The sequence below is a fragment of the Urocitellus parryii genome, assembly GCF_045843805.1.
Source record: "Urocitellus parryii isolate mUroPar1 chromosome 16 unlocalized genomic scaffold, mUroPar1.hap1 SUPER_16_unloc_1, whole genome shotgun sequence".
Taxonomy (NCBI): Eukaryota; Metazoa; Chordata; class Mammalia; order Rodentia; family Sciuridae; genus Urocitellus; species Urocitellus parryii.
Genome location: NW_027551779.1, coordinates 347,625 through 366,651, shown reverse-complemented (window position 1 = coordinate 366,651; position 19,027 = coordinate 347,625). Strand labels below are relative to the sequence as shown.

Sequence of the window (19,027 nt, the reverse complement as noted above, 5' to 3'; positions counted from 1 at the left end):
TCTCTCATAATTATCCAATTCTACACTAAGAACACAATCCTGCTGTCTTTTGAAATTCCAGTATATAATGTGATATTATTGATGATGCTCCCTGATAACAACCTGGCTCTCCCTACACATCCATTCTATTTTCTTCCAGGTTCTGAACATAGAATATACAATGTATTTCTGCATCTGAATCATCTCACTTATCCTAATGTCCTCCAGCTTGTCTGTGTATTGGAGAATATTCTTTTGTTTCTGGGGTTTCAACCCAGGGTTTCCTTACCAGTGAGAGAGATCCACCATCATTTTCTTTTTCAGTTTTAAGATAGAATGTGGAAGATCTCTGCATGTGTCTGTGAGTGTGCTTCCAGAAGGCTGAGTCAGAAAGCATGGGGAATACCTGTAATGAACATATATATTGGTGTTCAATTGGATTGATTTGGAAAAAAGCAAGAGAAGCAGTCACTTGCTTATGCTCCAAGCTTCTTGAAGTCCCCTTTGTGGACTTCCACCATTGGCTCTACCTGGGTCTTTTAAAATTTTTATTTGTTTTAATTAGTTATCCATGACAGTATAATGCATTTATATACTTTGATATATCATACATAGATGGGATATAATTTCTCATTTTTCTGAGTTTACATATTGTAGAATCACATGGGTCATACAGTCACATACATAAATAAAGTACTGATGTCTGTTTCATTCTCTTTCTTATTCCCACATCCCCTGCCTTCCCCTCCTTTCACTTTGCTCTACCTAATGTAAGTTAATGCTATTCTTTTTTTCTTTTGCATTACAATTCTTAATACACCTATAAATCACAATTTTGTATCTTTTTTATGTAACGTATGTTGACACCCAATTCAAGTCTTCATACATGTACTTTGGATGATGTTGTCAATTACATTCTACCATCTTTGCTAATCCCCATCCCCCTCCCTTTTCCTCCCACCCCTCTGCCCTATCTAGAATTCATCTATTCCTCCTATGCTCCCCCTGCATACTCCACTATGAGTCAGCCCCCTTATCTCAGGGAAATATTCAGCATTTGTTTTTAGAGGGGGGCGCATTGGTAACTTCACTAATCATTATCTTTTCCAACTCCATCCATTTACATGCAAATGCCATGATTTTATTCTTGTATTGCTGAGTAAAATTTCATTGTGTATATATGCCACATTTTTTATCTATTCATCTACTGAAGGGATTCTGTGTTGGCTCCATAGTTTAGCTATTGTGACTTGTGGTGCCATAAACATTGATCTGGCTGTGTCCCTGTAGTATGTTGTTTTTAAACCTTTGTGTTTAGACTGAGGAGAGGGATAGGTGGGTCAAATGGAGATTCCATTCCCATATTTCCAAGGAATTTCCATACTACTTTCCAAATTGGCTGCACCAATTTGCAGTCCCACCAGCAATGTATGAGTGTACCTTTTTCCCACATCCTCACTGACACTTATTGTTGTTTGTTTTCATAATTGCTGCCATTCTGATGGAGTTAGATGAAATCTTAGAGTAGTTTTGATTGGCATTTCTCTGATTCCTAGAGATGATGTGCATTTTTCATATATTTATTGATTGTATATCCTCTCCTGAGAGGTATCTGTTCAGGTCCTTAGCCCACTTGTTGACCAGGTTATTTGTTTTTTCATCTACCAGGATCATTTAAGTCCTCTATCCTCGACCATAGCTGCTTCATTTGCTTCCTCATATTGTGAAGCTTCCAGCTTTTTGGACTGAGCTGTTACCAGTTTCCCAGTGTTGCCATCCTGCAGGCAAAAATTTGGAGACTATATTACTCCCATGATTATGTGAGTAAATAAAATAAGCTCCCTTCTGTATACACATGTACATTTTGTGTGTATTCTATTTTTCTGAAGAATCCTAAATATACAGGCATATTCTCAAGGTCTAGGTCATATTGCATCTCTAGTTATAATTTTTTGAAAAAACCAGTATAGTTTTTTTAATGTCTACTAAAATTTATATTCCTGGCAAGGATGTCCAAATGTTTCCTTTTCTGCATATCCACTGCAGTATGTGTTACCCACCAACATTTTGAGGATTGAGTCCACAAGTGTGTGGTTATATCTGATTGTGATATAACCTGAAAGCATAAAAATTCCAGAAGAAAATGAGAATTTTTTTGTCATTGGTGTTGGCAATGGATTTAGATAGAATATGCAGAGTCTGTGCAAGGAAAAACAGCTGAGACTATATAAAGATAAAAATGCTTCTATACAGCAAAGCAATCCATCAATGAACTGTAAAGTAGACTGGGTTAAAGAAAACCGATTCTAGCCCCATGTCTGAAAAAGCTCAACATCCAAAATATAAGAAACTTAAACAACTCACCAAAATTTAATATAAACCCCTCATAACCTGATTTAAATATGGTAAAATACTTAGATTCTGCCCTAAAATTAAACAAGTGTGTAAAGACATATGAAAGTTACTCAAGATCATGTATTAGGCTATATAAAATGATAATTTAGCAATTCTGCTTTATATGTCTCACAGGATTATGGGTGCACACTCTCCATCCTTCACAGGGCATTTGAGATCAATTAGCAAAATGCCAGGTTCTCATTTTCCCACATTATGCTTCCTCATTATTCCATGTTAATTGCCAAGAAAATCTCGATCCTGGAAAACAACAAAATATAGATAAATTGCTAGATAATCATCAACTTTGAAAATTACTTCAGAAATCAATAAAATACATTAGTAGACCCAGATGTGAAGATGTGAAATAGACCTACAAATCAACATTTAACTTTACAGCTGCTCAAAAAATACATGCAGTTATGCTGAAATGGGAGCACATGCCACTAGTCTTGACTACCTTGAGGCCACAGAAGGAGGAGGATTTAGGCTAAGGAATTTGAGGCCAAAATGGCAAAATTCTAGCTCTAAAAATTGACCCACCAAAAAACCAAACAGTAATCACATTTTTTTTAAAATTTTTAACATTTATTTTTTAGTTCTTGGCAGACACAACATCTTTGTTGGTATGTGGTGCTGAGGATCGAACCCGGGCCGCACACATGCCAGGCGAGCGCGTTACCCCAGCCCCCAGTAATCACATTTTTAAAAAGGAGTCTTCACGGGTGATTTCTATGAAACATGTAATTAGGATCAGTAACAATAATTCATGATCACGTCTAAATATAGAAGAAGAAAATTGACTAATTCTTTTTGTAAGGCCAGAAATACCAGCTAATGCAGCATAAGAATGGAAATTGCAGACCATCTTTTTATAGATGTTGACCCAGATATTCAAAACCCCTAGCAAACTGAGAACAACAAGGAAAAGAATGATTGGACTTCATGACCAAGAGGGACATTGTCATATGTGAAGTTTCCAAAAATCATTTTGATAGAGCAAAGCTCTGGCAAATCACTTACTAAATTACTGTAAAACCTATGGCCAATTATGACCACAAGAAAATTCTTTTTCAATCCACTTAAAGGCAGCTATGAACTGTTTTCATACTTAATGGTGTGAACTGAAGTATTTATCAATTTATTTTTAGGAAAATAAAAAAATGTATGCTTTTCTAAATTATAAATATTGTTTGAGAATATTAAATGGTATTTTATACATCAAAAATCAAATAGCATATGCAGATGATACTATTATTTCTATAATGTTTCTAAGTAATTTCCATGAACTAATGAAACATAAGAATTACTTGAATAATGTCATGGGTTAAATGGTCAACATTAAGTTATTTAAATTATACACAGTAGCAATGAACAGTGTTAAAATCGAGGCATAATCCATTCACAAATATAGGGAAAACAATTTAAATGAAAGTATTAACAAAAGAATTGTTCACCGCAAAGTCAAAAATTAAGATGAAAGTAAAATGCAAAAAAGATCATGGAAACAAAATGGGAAAACTGTTAATATTCAATGATTAAAAGTTTGATTTTGGGTTTTAAGGGTTGATAGGCTTCCTCCAGATTAGTGCGTGGGGTGGGGCCAGGCTTCCTCCTCCAATCTGATATGTATTCTCTATATATGAGTTAAGTTATTAATTGTGTTATTGAGCTCTATAGTTTCTTTATTCAACTTTTGTTTGGAAGATCTATCCAGTGGTGAGAGAGGTGTGTTAAAGTCACCCCAGATCACGTTGTGGTCAATTTGACTCTTGAACTTGAGAAGAGTTTGTTTGAACATAGGTGCCCCATTGTTTGGGGCATATATATTTATGATTGTTATGTCTTTTTGGCATATGGTTCCCTTGAGAAGTATGAGATGTTCTTCTTTATCTATTTTGATTAACTTTGGCTTGAAGTCTACTTTATTTATTATAAGTATGGAGACCTCTGCTTGCTTTCAAGGTTCATGTGAGGGGTGTGTTTTTTCCCAGTCTTTCACCTTCAGTCTGTCTTTTCCTGAGTCTCCTGGAGGCAGAATATGGTTGGATTTTTTTAAAATCCAGGCTACTAGCCTATGTCTTTTGATTGGTGTGTTTAAGCCAGTAACATTTATGGTTACTATTGAGGCATGGTTTGTATTTCCAGCCATCCTTGTTTATTTTTTTCTACTTGACTTGAAGTGTTAATTATTGTTCAATTTTTAATTGGTATCTACATATAGGATCCAGCATTTTAATTGAATATGTTTAGTGATCAAATCTGTGCCATTTCTACCTTCTAAAATATCATTTTGATGTTTGAAACCTGTGAACTCTTTTTAGAATGTCTACAGTCTAATAATTACTTGTCCGATTCAAATTATGGGCTATAAAACCAAAGAGTTTCTTTTCCCTCTTAACGGCTTTTTGACACTCCTTGCCATCTGTCTCTTAAAACAGATATAAAAAGCTTTTCTCGTTTGTGGTTCTTTGTGATAAACATTTTCAGCCTCAATATATGAGTGCAAATATACAGGATTTGTGAAATATGAAAAATCACTAGAAAAAGAGAGTCTCCCATGGTAAATCCAGGAAAAATAATATAAATTTAAAAACTGTAGACTATAATCCCAGTGTCTTGGGAGGCTAAGACAGGAGGATGTCGAGTTCAAATCCAGCAACAGCAAGATCCTGAGCAACTTGGTGAGATGCTGTCTCAAAATAAAATACAAAATTGGAGTGGAGATGTGGCTCACTGGTTGAGTGCCCATGAGTTTAATCCCTGGTACCCCCCAAGTATATTAGGGTTCACCTTTAATCACTAGGCCTTAGTTATTTTTTGGTGCGATCTATATATAAATGGCATATGCCAATTCTTATGAATTTATTTTATGTAAGTCAAATATAAATATTTTTATAGTATAAGCTTAAATTGATCTATATTAGCATGTAAAAAATAACATAAATATGCTTTTAGGTGAGGCTGAATGCCTGCAATCCCATCGGCTCAGGAGTCAGAGGATTACAAGGCCAAAGCTCAGTAACTTAGCAAGATTTTCTCCCAATATAAAAAAATGGCTGGTGAGATAGTTTAATGACTAAATGCCCTGGGTTCAATCTGGGGTACAAAGAAAAGGAGGAGGGTTTTAAAATTGCCTTGTCTCAACAACAAAAAGACATGTGAAATTTAAAACCAAAAACTGCATTCTATCACTTTTCTGTGAGACACAAAATCTGCTTCAACTCATTTTAACATTTGAATCTTACACAATCTAAGTTTTCTAACACTCAATGAATGACATGTTTTAATCACGTGTGTCTCCAGGCCATTAGATGAATTTAAGATCAGTGTAGCTGAGGAAAATGCAGTCATACAAACTGGAGTGTGCAGGTGCCATGAATTTGCAGTAATATTCAAGAACTCATGGATGGGTTATTCATTGCCTTGAAACTGTTGGAAAATTGTTTTCTGATGGTAAATTTCTGTATCAGTATTGGGAAGAACTTAGACCCTTTCCTGATAGTATGCTTCAAAGAAAGGGACACAATTTCATGCAATAATGAGAACTAATCTTCATACAGGTAGTGGCCAGGAGAAAACACAGTCTGGTCATTCTGCTAGCTCCAGGTTTGAACCACAATTATCACTAAATGATGTGCATCAAGTATGATTAAAATTGTGTAAATGTACCATGGTAGTGTTGTGAAGAAATATCTATAGTAATGTCCATGCTAAGATACCATTGTTGTTAGGAAGCATCCTGGAGAATGGGAATGATTCATAGAAGACTGAAATCCTGAGCTATGTACCTTCCCAGCTGTGCACATTATGCCTGGCACAACATAGTCCGGGAGATCATGAGACATAACAGAAGCTCTCTGATATCAAAGAGGTAATCTGAGAAACACCCCTCAAACAAGGGTCTACGGAGTGATACTTCCAGCTTGGTCCATGGGTGCCCTATCGTACTGGGTACTCATGTCCTTTATGCACTGAAGAAATCAAGCTGCCCGCTAGAGTGGGCATTCTGTGTGGAAGTATATGTAAATCACAGGGAATCTAACACAGATTTCAGAAATAGGTTACATTTGAAGAATTCACATATGGTAAGAAAAAGGAAAGGCCAAGTGAGGAGATGAGAAAAAACAGATCACACATGAAAAAGAAATTATCAAAAAAATCACAAGTTTTGTTTCTTAGAGATGATACTAAAGACTCCCTCTAGTATCTGGATCCAGGAAGGAGTCATGTTAGATATGGTGCTGTCACTAAAGTCAGGGGAGGCTGTATGATACATGCACCATCATCTGTGTTGCAACCATCTAGTGAGGACTGCTCAAGCAGTGGACACGAGCTGGTGGTCAGGACAGGAGTAGAGAGAATTACAGGAGAAGGATACCCCACTGCAAGTTAGGGTTATCTGGACCCTCTGGGTGGGCACATTCCAGGGTGAAAGTGAGAGGAAGAAGCATCTCTTCTTCCATATGCAGTGTGAGCACCATCCTGTTCAGAACGGGAGAGTAAATAGGATCTGTCACCCCTAACAACACATGTGCAGACTTACAGCTTGGGGTTGTCCTCATCTCACAGCTCAGCTTCACCACTACTGCCAATCCTCCCCATGTCCTCTTTGTATAAACTAAGAGACAAAAGGGAGATGGAGAATTGAGACTGGTCTTGCTTCAAGCAAGTGGGCTTGGGACTGATGTTAGCCTCAGCAGAAATCTCTTACTTGTGGCTCTTTCTGTGCTGGGAATCTATAAATAGCACTAGGGAGAAATGACTGACACCTCAGAGAGGGCGACACAATCACCCAGCCCCTCTGCTGCAAAACACACCCTCCATTAACACAAGGAGCAAACCCTCGGCAAGACTTGACTTAATGGCAGCTCTTTGTGAGAAGTAGATATGAGAACCATGGGTTGCTTTTGTAAATTGTCAGGGTTTGAAAATACTGCTCAGGGTTAACACTTCCAGATATGATATTTATTTATATTACAATTATTTTAAATTTCTCCTGAGAAAATCAACTAAAAGAGAAATTGTTCTTTAAAGTCAAGAAAGAATAAGCCCCAGAGGTGCTTGTCTGTGGGCACAAGTGCATGGAGTACTGCATATAGGCCATAGGTTAAGGGTGTCTGAGTGGCAGGCCACCCCCTATGCTAGGCGTGTGAGTGGCAAACTGCTTACCCCATCGGCACAACTCTGGGCACGAAGCCATGTGTTGCAGTCCCACTCTTTGATTGTTCACTGCAAGGACAGTTAGCAGACATTACATTGGTGGCTGTCTATATTTTGCTTAGGCACTGCCTGAGTACATATACATGGTAACTGCACAATAAAATCAGGCCTGATTCCTGATATTGCAAAATGTTTTAGTGATTAAAACAGAATGGACTAATACATAAAAATATTCTTCCAAATTCTTGTGAATTATATTCACAAGCCTGTATTTTGCCACCATGAATTGGAACTTACCAGCACATTTATTTGTTTTTCTAAAAGACTTAATGTACTTCCTTTGATCATGGTCCCTTGTTTGACATCTACCAACTGAAAGTTCTTAACCATGTGAGATTCTATTCTATAAAATGAGGTTTTGAACATAGAACCTCATTTCCCTCTAAAGATTTCAAAATGTACAATTACTCAAACAATAATTGTTCTATGAGTTATGAAGATGACCAAAGCAAGATTATCAATCAAAATATTAAAACTTATTAATTCCCTGGTAATAAGTATACAAATTAGTAGTGTTTAAAATCTCTACATGACATACCATATGTAAGTTATGTCCCATGAAGTTATTAAATTGAAAAAATAAAACTGACATTCCCTATAAGAATAATTGACTCATTTTAGCAGGATCTCAAAGAAGCAAACATCTTTAGAAGACAATATCCTCATTACATCATACAGAACATGGTCCTCTGGGCTCCAACAGTTCTAATTAGCCCAGAGGACCATGTTCGGTATGGTGCAATGAGGATATTGTCTTCTAAAGATGTTTGCTTCTTTGAGAAGCAAAGAAGCCACTGGAAAAGCTCACTAGTAGATTAAATTCCCTCCTCCAATGCCCTGTTTAGAATCCACACTAACTCTGCATCTGAGGACTCAGAGGTACTTTGTCTCCTGAATAAGCTGAGCAGAGCACAAACACTTTTAATTTTTATGGAAAGAATGTGTTTAAGTGCTGTCTCTGCAGATTTGTAATTTTAGTGTCTATAGAAAGGCAAAAAGTTCTCACTGGAGAACACAGAACTGTGACTGCCCCAGTGGGACATGACATCTATCTTAATTTTATTGTCTTCTCTGATGGATAACAGCAATCCAAGATATCTGGGTTTCAAACCTTTAAATTTTCCTGGACAGATCTGGAAAAGAATCTTGATTGAGATTATTTTCTCATGTTGATAAGGAAACTTAAATTAGTCTAATACTGGTCCTAAAATCAAATTAGTCCAAAACTATCCCACAACCTATAATGCCTCTACTTTGATGTGAGGGACTCCTGGCACCCCCATATTTTCCCTGAAGTCCTGAAGTGTGTGATGGACCCCCTCTTTCCTAGTTTGCACATGGATCACACATTCTTGGGGATAGTAATGGTTTAGTATGTCATCCTTTCCAAAGTGACAGTCCTGTGGCCAAGCTCTAAGTGAAATATTAAAATTAAGAAAAAGAAGAGGAAGACCTATAGGTCACATGTTGTAGAAATCACAGGCAGATGGAATCTAGTCAGAGCCAAGGCAGAGTCCGAACTGGAGTCCACTCTGAGAAACCTACATGATCAACTCCACCTTCTGTGAGAGAAAAAGATGTAAAAAGCAGGCTCAGTATCCTGGGTACTGTATATAAATATACATAACATGCTATATTAAAAAGGATCCCCATCATCTGGAGTCAAAAGAAAGGACAGTCATTTCAAGCAGACCCACTTATGTTCCAGTTATAGAAATCAGAAGATAGTTCTTGAACACTGCCATTATCAACATGTGAAGGGTAAGTACAAGCGTGATAATGAATTAAACATTTATTTTTCTAGAGGTAATGGAAATTTGGACTAAATGAAATATATAAAATGAAAACTAATATCCACAGACAGAAATTCCACATGGATGGGATAAGGGAGGTTGGAAAACTGAAGAAGAAAGTCACAATAATTGCCAAAGCATGAGACCTCCAAAGCCACATGAGAGGGAAACATAAAACAGGAAACGAGTCCAAGTCATTGAACAAGTATTTCAGCATATGAACAGTTAGGAAAGATACATCAAGAGTGGAGGAAAATAATCCCCTCATGCAGCCCCCATCCTGGACCAGTCACATGAAAGTTTTGTGCCTTTGGTGAATTGGGCTCTGCCTTACTCCCTGGCATAGCCTATTAATCACCAGTGTGCCACCTGGAATTCTGTCCCTCATATATACTCACTTCCTTGGAGGCTTCTGAATGAGCCATGGCAGAAGGTTGGCCAGTGCTCCCAACTTTGTGGAGCCAAGAAGAGCTCTTTACAGAGGTGGAGAATTGCAGACCACACCTTTGTTGTAATGTGGACATGCTGTGTAATTAGGTGTTGTTGAGTCCAATCTCTTTGTAGCCATGATTTTTCATAGAGAGGAAAATAATTTCATTGCTAATTGTGAGGATTAGGCCAAAACATACTGAACAAGTGGGTTCCAACCAGTTAAAGAAGGCTCTCTGGGGATCTGGGCATGGTGGTATTTGCCTGTAATCTCAGCAGCTTGGAAGGCTGTGGAAGGAGGTTGATGAGTTCAGAGCCAGCCTCAGTGAAAAAAATCTACTAAGCAGATCAGTGAGATCCTCTCTCTACATAAAATAGGGATAGGGATGTGGCTCAGGGGTTGAATGCCCCTGAGTTCAATCTTCATCATCGTATCCCCCCTCCCCCAAAAAAGAAGAATGTCTAGGGAGTGAGTCTCAGGCTTTGGATTTACAACAGCTTCCATGGAGGTTCTAAAGTGTAGAACTAGTATAGAATAAGTGTTATGGGCCAAGCTCTGGGTTGGATGTGCATGCATTTGAATCCAGGCTTTTATATATATCTATATATATTATAGATTTTATGTTAATCTATTGATGGAATATTTCCTACGCAAGGCATGTATGTGCTTTATTTAAAGTCTGAAATAGTAGATTTATATTTTAAATAATCTGTAGCTACATATTGAAAAATAATAGTCATCAGAAAATCATGTATGTGAAGCTAGATCATTTCATGACTCTTTAGAACATGTAGATCTATAAGGCAAGATAGTAAGAGAAGCAATAAACCCGAAACATTTATGAACTTGGGATGCCATTTAAAAATCTGAGGTAAATGTTGGTCCACAATCTGACTTCCATAACCAGACCCCGACAGCACAAAAATTAAAAATCAAGAATAAATAAAGGGGAGAGATTCAAACTAAAAAGCTGCTTCTTAGCAAAAGAAACAATAATGTGAAGAAAGAACCTACAAATTTTATACATACCTTTACCACACATAATTCAGAAAAAGCACTAATGTCTAGGGTATATAAAGATCTAAAAAATAACACAAACAACAATAACAAAAACCAATTAGCAAATGGGCTAAGTAACTGAACAGACACTTCACAGAAGATATATAATCCATTACCAAATATATGAAAAAACATTCCACCCATCAAGCAATTAGGAAAAGGTAAATCAAAATTACTTTAAGATTTTTTTCCCACTTCAGTCAGATTGGCAATCATTAATAATACAGGCAACAATAAATGTTGGTGAGGTTGTGGGGGGAAAAGGAACACTCACACATTGCTCATGAGATTGACTCTAAATTGGTGCAACCACCATGGAAAGCAGTATGGAGATGCCTTGAAAAACCAGAATGGAACCATCATTTGACACAGCTATCCCTCTCTTCGGACTATACCTAAAGGAATTAAAAACAGCATACTACAGGGACATAGCTGCACCAATGTTTATAGCAGCACAATTCACAATAGATAAACCATAGAACCAACCTATGTTTCCTTCAACAGATGAATTGATAAATAAAATGTGATATATATATATATATATAATTTCCCCAACCAATGGAATATTACTTAGCTTTAAAGATGAATGAAACTATGCCATTTGGTGGTAAAAGGATAGAGTTGAAGAATATCTTGCTAAGTGAAATAAGCCACCCACACACACACTCACTCACACACACACACACACACACACACAAACACAAAGGTTAAATGTTCTCTCCTTAAGTGTATGCTAATTCACAATGGGGTTGAGGAAGAATACTTATTTAGATTAAGTAGAGAGGAGTGCAGGGAGGGTAGGGAATATGGGGATAGGAATTATAGTAGAATGAAACAGATATTACATATAATACATAATATATAGAGATGCTAAAGCACTCAACATGGGAGGAGGAGAGAATAGAAACTCAGTGGATTAGACAAAGTTGGATTGAAGATAAGAAAAGGGAAATAGGAATACAAATGACAGTAGAATGAATCAGACACAACTTTTCAATGTTTATATATAAATAAACCACCAGGGAAGGTTCATACCATGTACACCTCAAGAATGGAATGCAAACTAAAATGAGTTTTACTCCATGTATAATATGTCAAAATTTGCTCTACTATCATGTATAACTAAAAAGAGTAAGAAATTTTAAAAATGACAAGGGAAAATTTGTATACTGAGAAGGTTTGTGAGTCAAAAACTCTTCGATGAATGGTAATGTCATTAAGGTTAAATAAAAGTATAAAAGAGTACCTTGAGCCCATACAAAACAACAATGGTAAAGAGTTGCCCAAGTCAGTCTGCGAAACTAGGTATAATCACAAAATTTTCGGTTTACAATTCATTTCTATTTGTTTTACAAAGCATCACATGAACAATACTTACAAGTTGAGCAGACAGGAAATATTACATAGCAATGTTATGAATACTATGAATAGTGCTGTGGGCACTCAAAGAAAGCACTCTCAATTTCCTCCCCCATGCAATAAAAAATCATGCAGTTGAAAGATACACTAGTTACTGATTAGATAACACATACATGTGTTTGTGACATTCAGTATGTGGGCAACTGCTCAACTTCACAGATCAGATCCAATAGATAAGGAAGACACTCTCTTCACACAAGACAGTGTTTCCTTGAGTAATACTATGAAAGCAAGAGAGAAAGCAAAAGTGAAAGACACAGGCAACTGTATTGCCAGACTAGGAAAACCCAACCACTGAACCTATGTACTGGGGAATCCCAAAGAGCTTTTCAGGGTCCTGACTGGGAAGTGCTGGGCAGAGCATCCTCTCCACAGATGAGAGTCTGAAGTCTTGTTCTACCTTGAATTGAAATTGAGGCCAAATAAATACAAGTTAGAACAAAGAAAACTTCATTGTAACATCTTGCATGACCTGGTGATCCCCTGAAAAACACCAAGTACTCCCAAGAACAGGTCAGATCCTAGAGGAGGGAGTGATAGCATTGAGATGACTAAATAAATTGGGATTCCAATGAGTGAGCCACCCAGCCAGATGCATTGAGAAATCAGCATTCTTTATCTGTTTCATCAAGGACTTCAGACATCATTCAACCAAGAAAAGGGAAGATCTTTAGTATTTTCCTTAGACCTCTAGGACTGAATCTTCCTTCCTGGCCTTATAAATAGTTTAAACTCTCATATGTAAAATGAAGCCAGTTTTCTGCATAAAATAATGTGGAGATAAACATGAAACCTAGATGTTTACCCTTTGGAATAAAGAGTGGTGTGAATATTATTCTCCTAGAACTTATCATTTTATTTCAATATTTATTTTCCCAAATGAAGTTAAATGAAAAGTTGGTGGGTGGTGTTTTTTGACCCAAAAGGCTAACATATGAAGAGAATATTGTGTTTTTACTTTTTGATCAGGACTTGTAGATGAGAGTCTAGAGGTTTATTTCAATCAAAATTGTGTTTCTCTCTCTGTGGTGTCATGGGCTCTTGGAGCTTTAAGATCTGAGGAGGGACAGGGTTAGTTTATAGTATCTTATAATTACTGGATTGCAGAGGGTTCTGGGAGACATGACACATGCTATCTATCGTATGATCCAATAAATATAACAAATATTATATTGTAAGTTATTAAGTAGAACCAAAAGGTCTACAAAATCAAAATATATAATGAAATAAAAAATGTGGGGGCAAAAATGCTCCCATAGTATGTCTTTTTTTCTTACAGTCATCATTTTACATGTTTCTAGTTACACTTTTCTTCTGGGTATCCAAAACTAAAGAAGTGGTCCAAATTGTGATGTTTTTCCTACACTAGAGGTGAGTATAGTCACCTCAGTGATGAACGTCATAGAATTCATGAGCAACTGCATGATGTCTTCAGTGCAAGAGTCAGGATGGGCCTATGGACCATGTGGATTCCCCAGGAAACATTAAGACTATTTCCCCATTCAACAACCCTCCTTTATTGCCTGAATAGGCACGTTGGCTCCTAGTCTCTTGCGTCTTTCTCCTCTCCCTCATTGGGAGCTTGTATAACTCTCCAGAGTTGTAGATCCCTTAGGGTGTACTGCTACTCTCTAAGGTGAAATGTTAAACTCATAATTCAAACTAGGGATATCTGGGCATTATTTTAGTATCCCTAGGTCCTTCCTATAACTGTCTTAATTTTCCCATAATTACAAACGAGAGAGTATATAATTTACATAAATAACATTCTCCAAATAACACTTGATTAAACATATGAAATAATTAATGGAGACTTTATAGCATTATTTACCCAAAGGAATGTTTTACTATTGCATCGATTCATAAGCAAAGTGAATAGTGGGAGATGTGTGAACTAATAACATCATTAAATGCACAACAAGGTTAACATTAAGAAATTCACCCTTTATTTAGTAACAAATTGCATCTGTAATGAAATATAAGTAAAAATGCTCTGTAAAACGGGCATGGTGGACCATGCCGTGACCCTAGGGATGTGAGAAGCTTTGCAAGTTCAAAGTCAGGCTCCATAACTTAGTGAGGCCCTATACAACTTAGCAAAACCTATCTCTAAATAAAAAAGAAAAAAAAATCTGAGGATGTGGTTTACTGATTAAAAGTCTCTTAAACTTAGAGGAACTTAAAAATTTAAATTTTAAATTTCATATAAATCTTAAGAGACTTCTGAAATAATCAACTCTGAGTATTATTATTTCTCCAGTTGTGAAAAATGAGACTCTTTAGTAATTGTCGATTTATACTAAAATGATATCCTTTTAGGGATTCACAATTCTATACTTGTATTTCCTTATTTCTACAATATCAGCTAAAGATGTTAAGAAAATTTTCATGAAATGTCAAAAGCAATTACCCATTTTCTACATTTAATTGATTTTTTTTCACCTAGGTCCCAAATACTTCAAGGGATGGGCCATAGATAAGAAACTTACTACAATCTTTATATTTGTCAAGGTGTTTTTGTAAATATTTTGCTGTTATCTAAGGTACACACTTTGGACAAATGCTACTCCAAATTTGCTACAGATATGAGGGCAGAAATTAAAAAATGTCGGAAATTTGAATACAGTCTTGGACACATTCTTTGGATTTCTATATGCTATAAATCCTCCAGTGTTTTAAAAATGTTTGATCAATGGCCAAAAGCTTTGCAAAAATTTTTCCGCACGTTCTATCACTCGTATAAATTCTGAGGTGCTGAGTAGGGTGTGAACAACTATTGGAGACTCTGTCACCTATTTTACATTTATATGATTTCTGTGCTATCATATCTCTGGTGTGAAATAGTGTTGAACTACTGGGAAATAAGGGTTGATTCATCCTTAAACACACTGATGCAATGTTTTCATTGTAAAACTTCTCTCCAGTATAAAATCTATAAAGTTTAGTAAGATGTGATCTTCAATATTAAAAGCTTTGCCATTCTTCACATTTATAGGACTTCTCTCTAGTATGGGTTCTCTGGTGTCGAGTAAGTGATGATCGTTGATTAAAAGCTTTGCCACATTCTTTACATTTGTAGGGCTTCTCTCCAGTGTGAATTCGCTGGTGCTGAGTAAGTGATGATATGTGATTAAAACTCTTGCCACACTCTTTACACTTGTAGGGCTTCTCTCCAGTGTGGATTCGCTGGTGATGAGTAAGTGATGATTTTTGACTGAAAGTTTTGCCACACACCGTACATTTGTAGGGCTTCTCTCCAGTGTGGATTCTCAGGTGCTGAGTAAGTACTATTTTTTGATTAAAACTTTTGCCACATTCTTTACATTTGTAGGGCTTCTCTCCAGTGTGGATTCGCTGGTGCTGAGTAAGTGATGTTTTGTGATGAAAACTTTTGTCACATTCTTTACACCTGTAGGGCTTCTCTCCAGTGTGGATTCTCAGGTGCCGAGTAAGTACTATTTTTTCATTAAAACTTTTGCCACATTCTTTACATTTGTAGGGCTTCTCTCCAGTGTGTATTCACTGGTGCTGAGTAAGTGATGATTTTTGACTTAAACTCTTGCCACACACTTTACATTTGTAGGGCTTCTCTCCAGTATGAATCCTGTTGTGCCAATTACGCTGTGAGATGCTATTAAAAGCTTTGCCACATTCTTTACATTTGTAGGCCTTCTCTCCAGTGTGGATTCGCTGGTGCTGAATAAGTGATGAATTTTTACTAAAACTCTTGCCACACACTTTACATTTGTAGGGCTTCTCTCCAGTATGAATTCTGTTGTGGCAATCAAGATGTGAGTTTCTATTAAAACTTTTGCCACACACTTTACATTTGTAGGGCTTCTCTCCAGTGTGGATTTGCTGGTGCCGAGTAAGTAATGATTTTTGATTAAAACTCTTGCCACACACGTTACATTTGTAGGGCTTCTCTCCAGTATGAATTCTGTTGTGGCGGTCAAGATTCGAATTTGTATTAAAACTTTTGCCACACACTTTACATTTGTAGGGCTTCTCTCCAGTGTTATTTCTCTGGTGATTTTTAAGGCCTTGTTTTTGACTAAAAGTTTTGCAAAGTTGTTTACATATGTAGGGCATCTCTTCAGTGTGTGTCCACTGGTGACAAATAAGATTGGAGCTTTTATTAGAAGTTTTGTCACATTCTTTGCATTTGCATGGCATATCTCCTGTATGAACACTGTGATGTTGAGTAAAGTTTTTGAGTGTGTTGCATTCTTCATATTTGTAGTTCTTCTCTGCAGAATAAATTTTTGGTGTTGAGTAAGAGTTGAAAATTTTTTAAAGCTTTGCCACACTTTTTACATTTACACGTCTTCAGTATAAATCCTCTGATGCTTAACAAGTTGTAACGTTTCATTAAAAGTTTTTTTTCACATTCTTTAAATTTATAGGGTTTATCACTGTCATAGTATCTACTGTGTTTAGAAGATGTTGAGCAAGCCGATGCTTTGATATTTTCTTTAAATGTATAGGGCTCTCATTCTCTATAAATTCTCTTGTATTGAGCAAGCTCTGCACTGTGATTAAGAGCCCTTTCACATACCTTACACTTGTAAGTTTTGTCTTGACTACGAATGCTTGGATGAGTAATAGTTTTTGAGCACTGAATCAAGACTTTCCCACATTTTTCTTCTTGGTAAATTGTTTTTACAATATTACAAGGAGTTTCTCTATATTCATAATTTTTATCACCAATGTAAATATCCTGGTAATTACTCAGGGTAGAGACATGGCTAATGGTGTTACTTATAGCATTATCTATGTAGTGCACTTTGCAGAAATCTATATCAGAATTGTCATTGAGCAATAGTGGGGAAGTAGAAACCTTTCTACAATTCTTAATATTGTCCAATTGTTTTGTTGCAGAAAAATGGACATTTTGTAAAGAAACTCTCAAAAGTATCACTTTTAGAAATTTGTCTTAAATATTGTCTCTGTGCAAATGTTTGATGGGAAGTTTGACTCAGTGCTACATTTATGATTGGCTAAGTTATAAACTTATGCATGGACCAGATATTTTTTCAAATTTTCCACATTTCCTTTCAGAGGAAATATAGTCATCAAAAATGGCTGTGGATATATTCTTAACAAAATATATATATATATATATATATATATATATATATATATATATATATATATATATTGTTAAGAATATATATATATCAATACTAACAGGAATACATTAAATAATTTTTCAGATATTAATTGTTTATGGTGTATTTTGGCTATAAAATTTTTATTGCAAATACAGACTACTGATTGGCTTTGTCCATTATAATATGATTTTTAAACTTTACTCTCACCTATATTTTCCCATTGTTTCCTTAGTTGTAAATAGTCAAGGTCACACTTTCCATATCTTGTCTCTCTCTCTTTTATTCCCTGCTCTGTTAAAATTTCTCGAGGATGATGAGAATTCATGGCTGAAATAAATAAAAAATAAATAAAAAACCATCATGTTTACTTACTGTACTGGGCTGAGTATATTTTGCACACATAGAAAACTATAGCAATTAAGGAACATCAGCAGGGCAGTGGATTATTAAATCTAAGTCCATTGTTACGGTCAAAATATACATGAATCAAAGAAAAATCTACACATAAAAATACATTGAGAAATTTTCATATCATCTTACTGTTCAGAGTATCCAAGATGTGTACATTACTGTGAAGAGTAATACAGTATAGGAAAATACATTGTGTTACACAATGCCTTTCCTCCTTCACAATATATTTTAAAAATTTACCAACTTTCTTCTGCTTCATTAAAAAAATATAAAACATGCAAATATTTGGGGACTGTTCAAAAAAGGGGTTCCTGCTTACCACCAGGAAAAAACACAGCTAAGTCAACTGTAAGAAAAGTTATGAATTCATCCAAGGGAATAGTAAATTATCATTTAAATGAAGTTTACTGAACTAAACCAACACAAAAAAACAGAATAAAAATTAGTCAAGAATTGTTAATAGTAATAAGCAGAAGATGTGTGTTGAAAGAATTTCTTTAGAAAATGTCTGAAAGTGTCAAGAGGGACACAGCAACATAGGAGGTTGAGCCAGAAGGATCAAAATTTCAAGGCCAGCCAAAGTAAAATGAAAAAAAAATGAAAAGTGGCAAAGAATCCTTAAGTTTTCTTTCTAGTACTAATAAACACATCTCAGAAAATAGGAAAAATAAAATATCCAAGCAACTCAATTATCACCAAGTTGTAAAGACTCAAAGAAGGTATTCAACTAAGTTTTTAAACTCAGGATATTGAGAGCATCCAAGAGAAAAAGATGGGTCACCTAGAAATGTGTAACTATATAATTGTGAAATCCTTAGTTGAAACTTCACAACACAGAAAGGAATTCAGGGCTATTTTCAAAAAATGAAAGAATAAAATTATCAACCAAGACATTATATTCACAGTTACTATATTTCAAAAGAGAAGGAAAATAATGACTTTAAAGATATAAAAATGCACACACTACTCATCAACACTAGGTGCTCTCCACAAGTACGAAAGGTAATCCTTCATACTACAATGTAAATGTGCCCAGCAACACAAGTCATATGAAATTTTAAACATGTCTTGGCACAAACAATTGTATTGTATTGTAATGATGGTTCACAAAATATGTAATTTTGCAATAGAATTTGAAAGAAAAAGCATAAAAACAAAAGTGTAAATAGGCATATATATCTGTAACAATAATATAATTTTGAAAG

At 35.7% G+C, this 19,027-nt stretch overlaps 1 protein-coding gene across 1 annotated transcript in view; it reads right to left on the bottom strand.

Moving 5' to 3' along the window:
* Positions 1-1,649: 1,649 nt before the first annotated feature.
* The window catches only part of LOC144251498 (uncharacterized), a gene marked incomplete at its 5' end in the record, with an annotated part of 302,179 nt that continues 284,801 nt past the window's right edge, over positions 1,650-19,027 (bottom strand). The window contains 4 exons of the mRNA XM_077794373.1: positions 1,650-1,757; positions 2,040-2,095; positions 15,285-15,584; positions 15,918-16,286. Of these exons, the coding sequence (XP_077650499.1) occupies positions 1,650-1,757; positions 2,040-2,095; positions 15,285-15,584; positions 15,918-16,286 (833 nt within the window). The remainder of the gene's footprint in view (positions 1,758-2,039; positions 2,096-15,284; positions 15,585-15,917; positions 16,287-19,027) is intronic.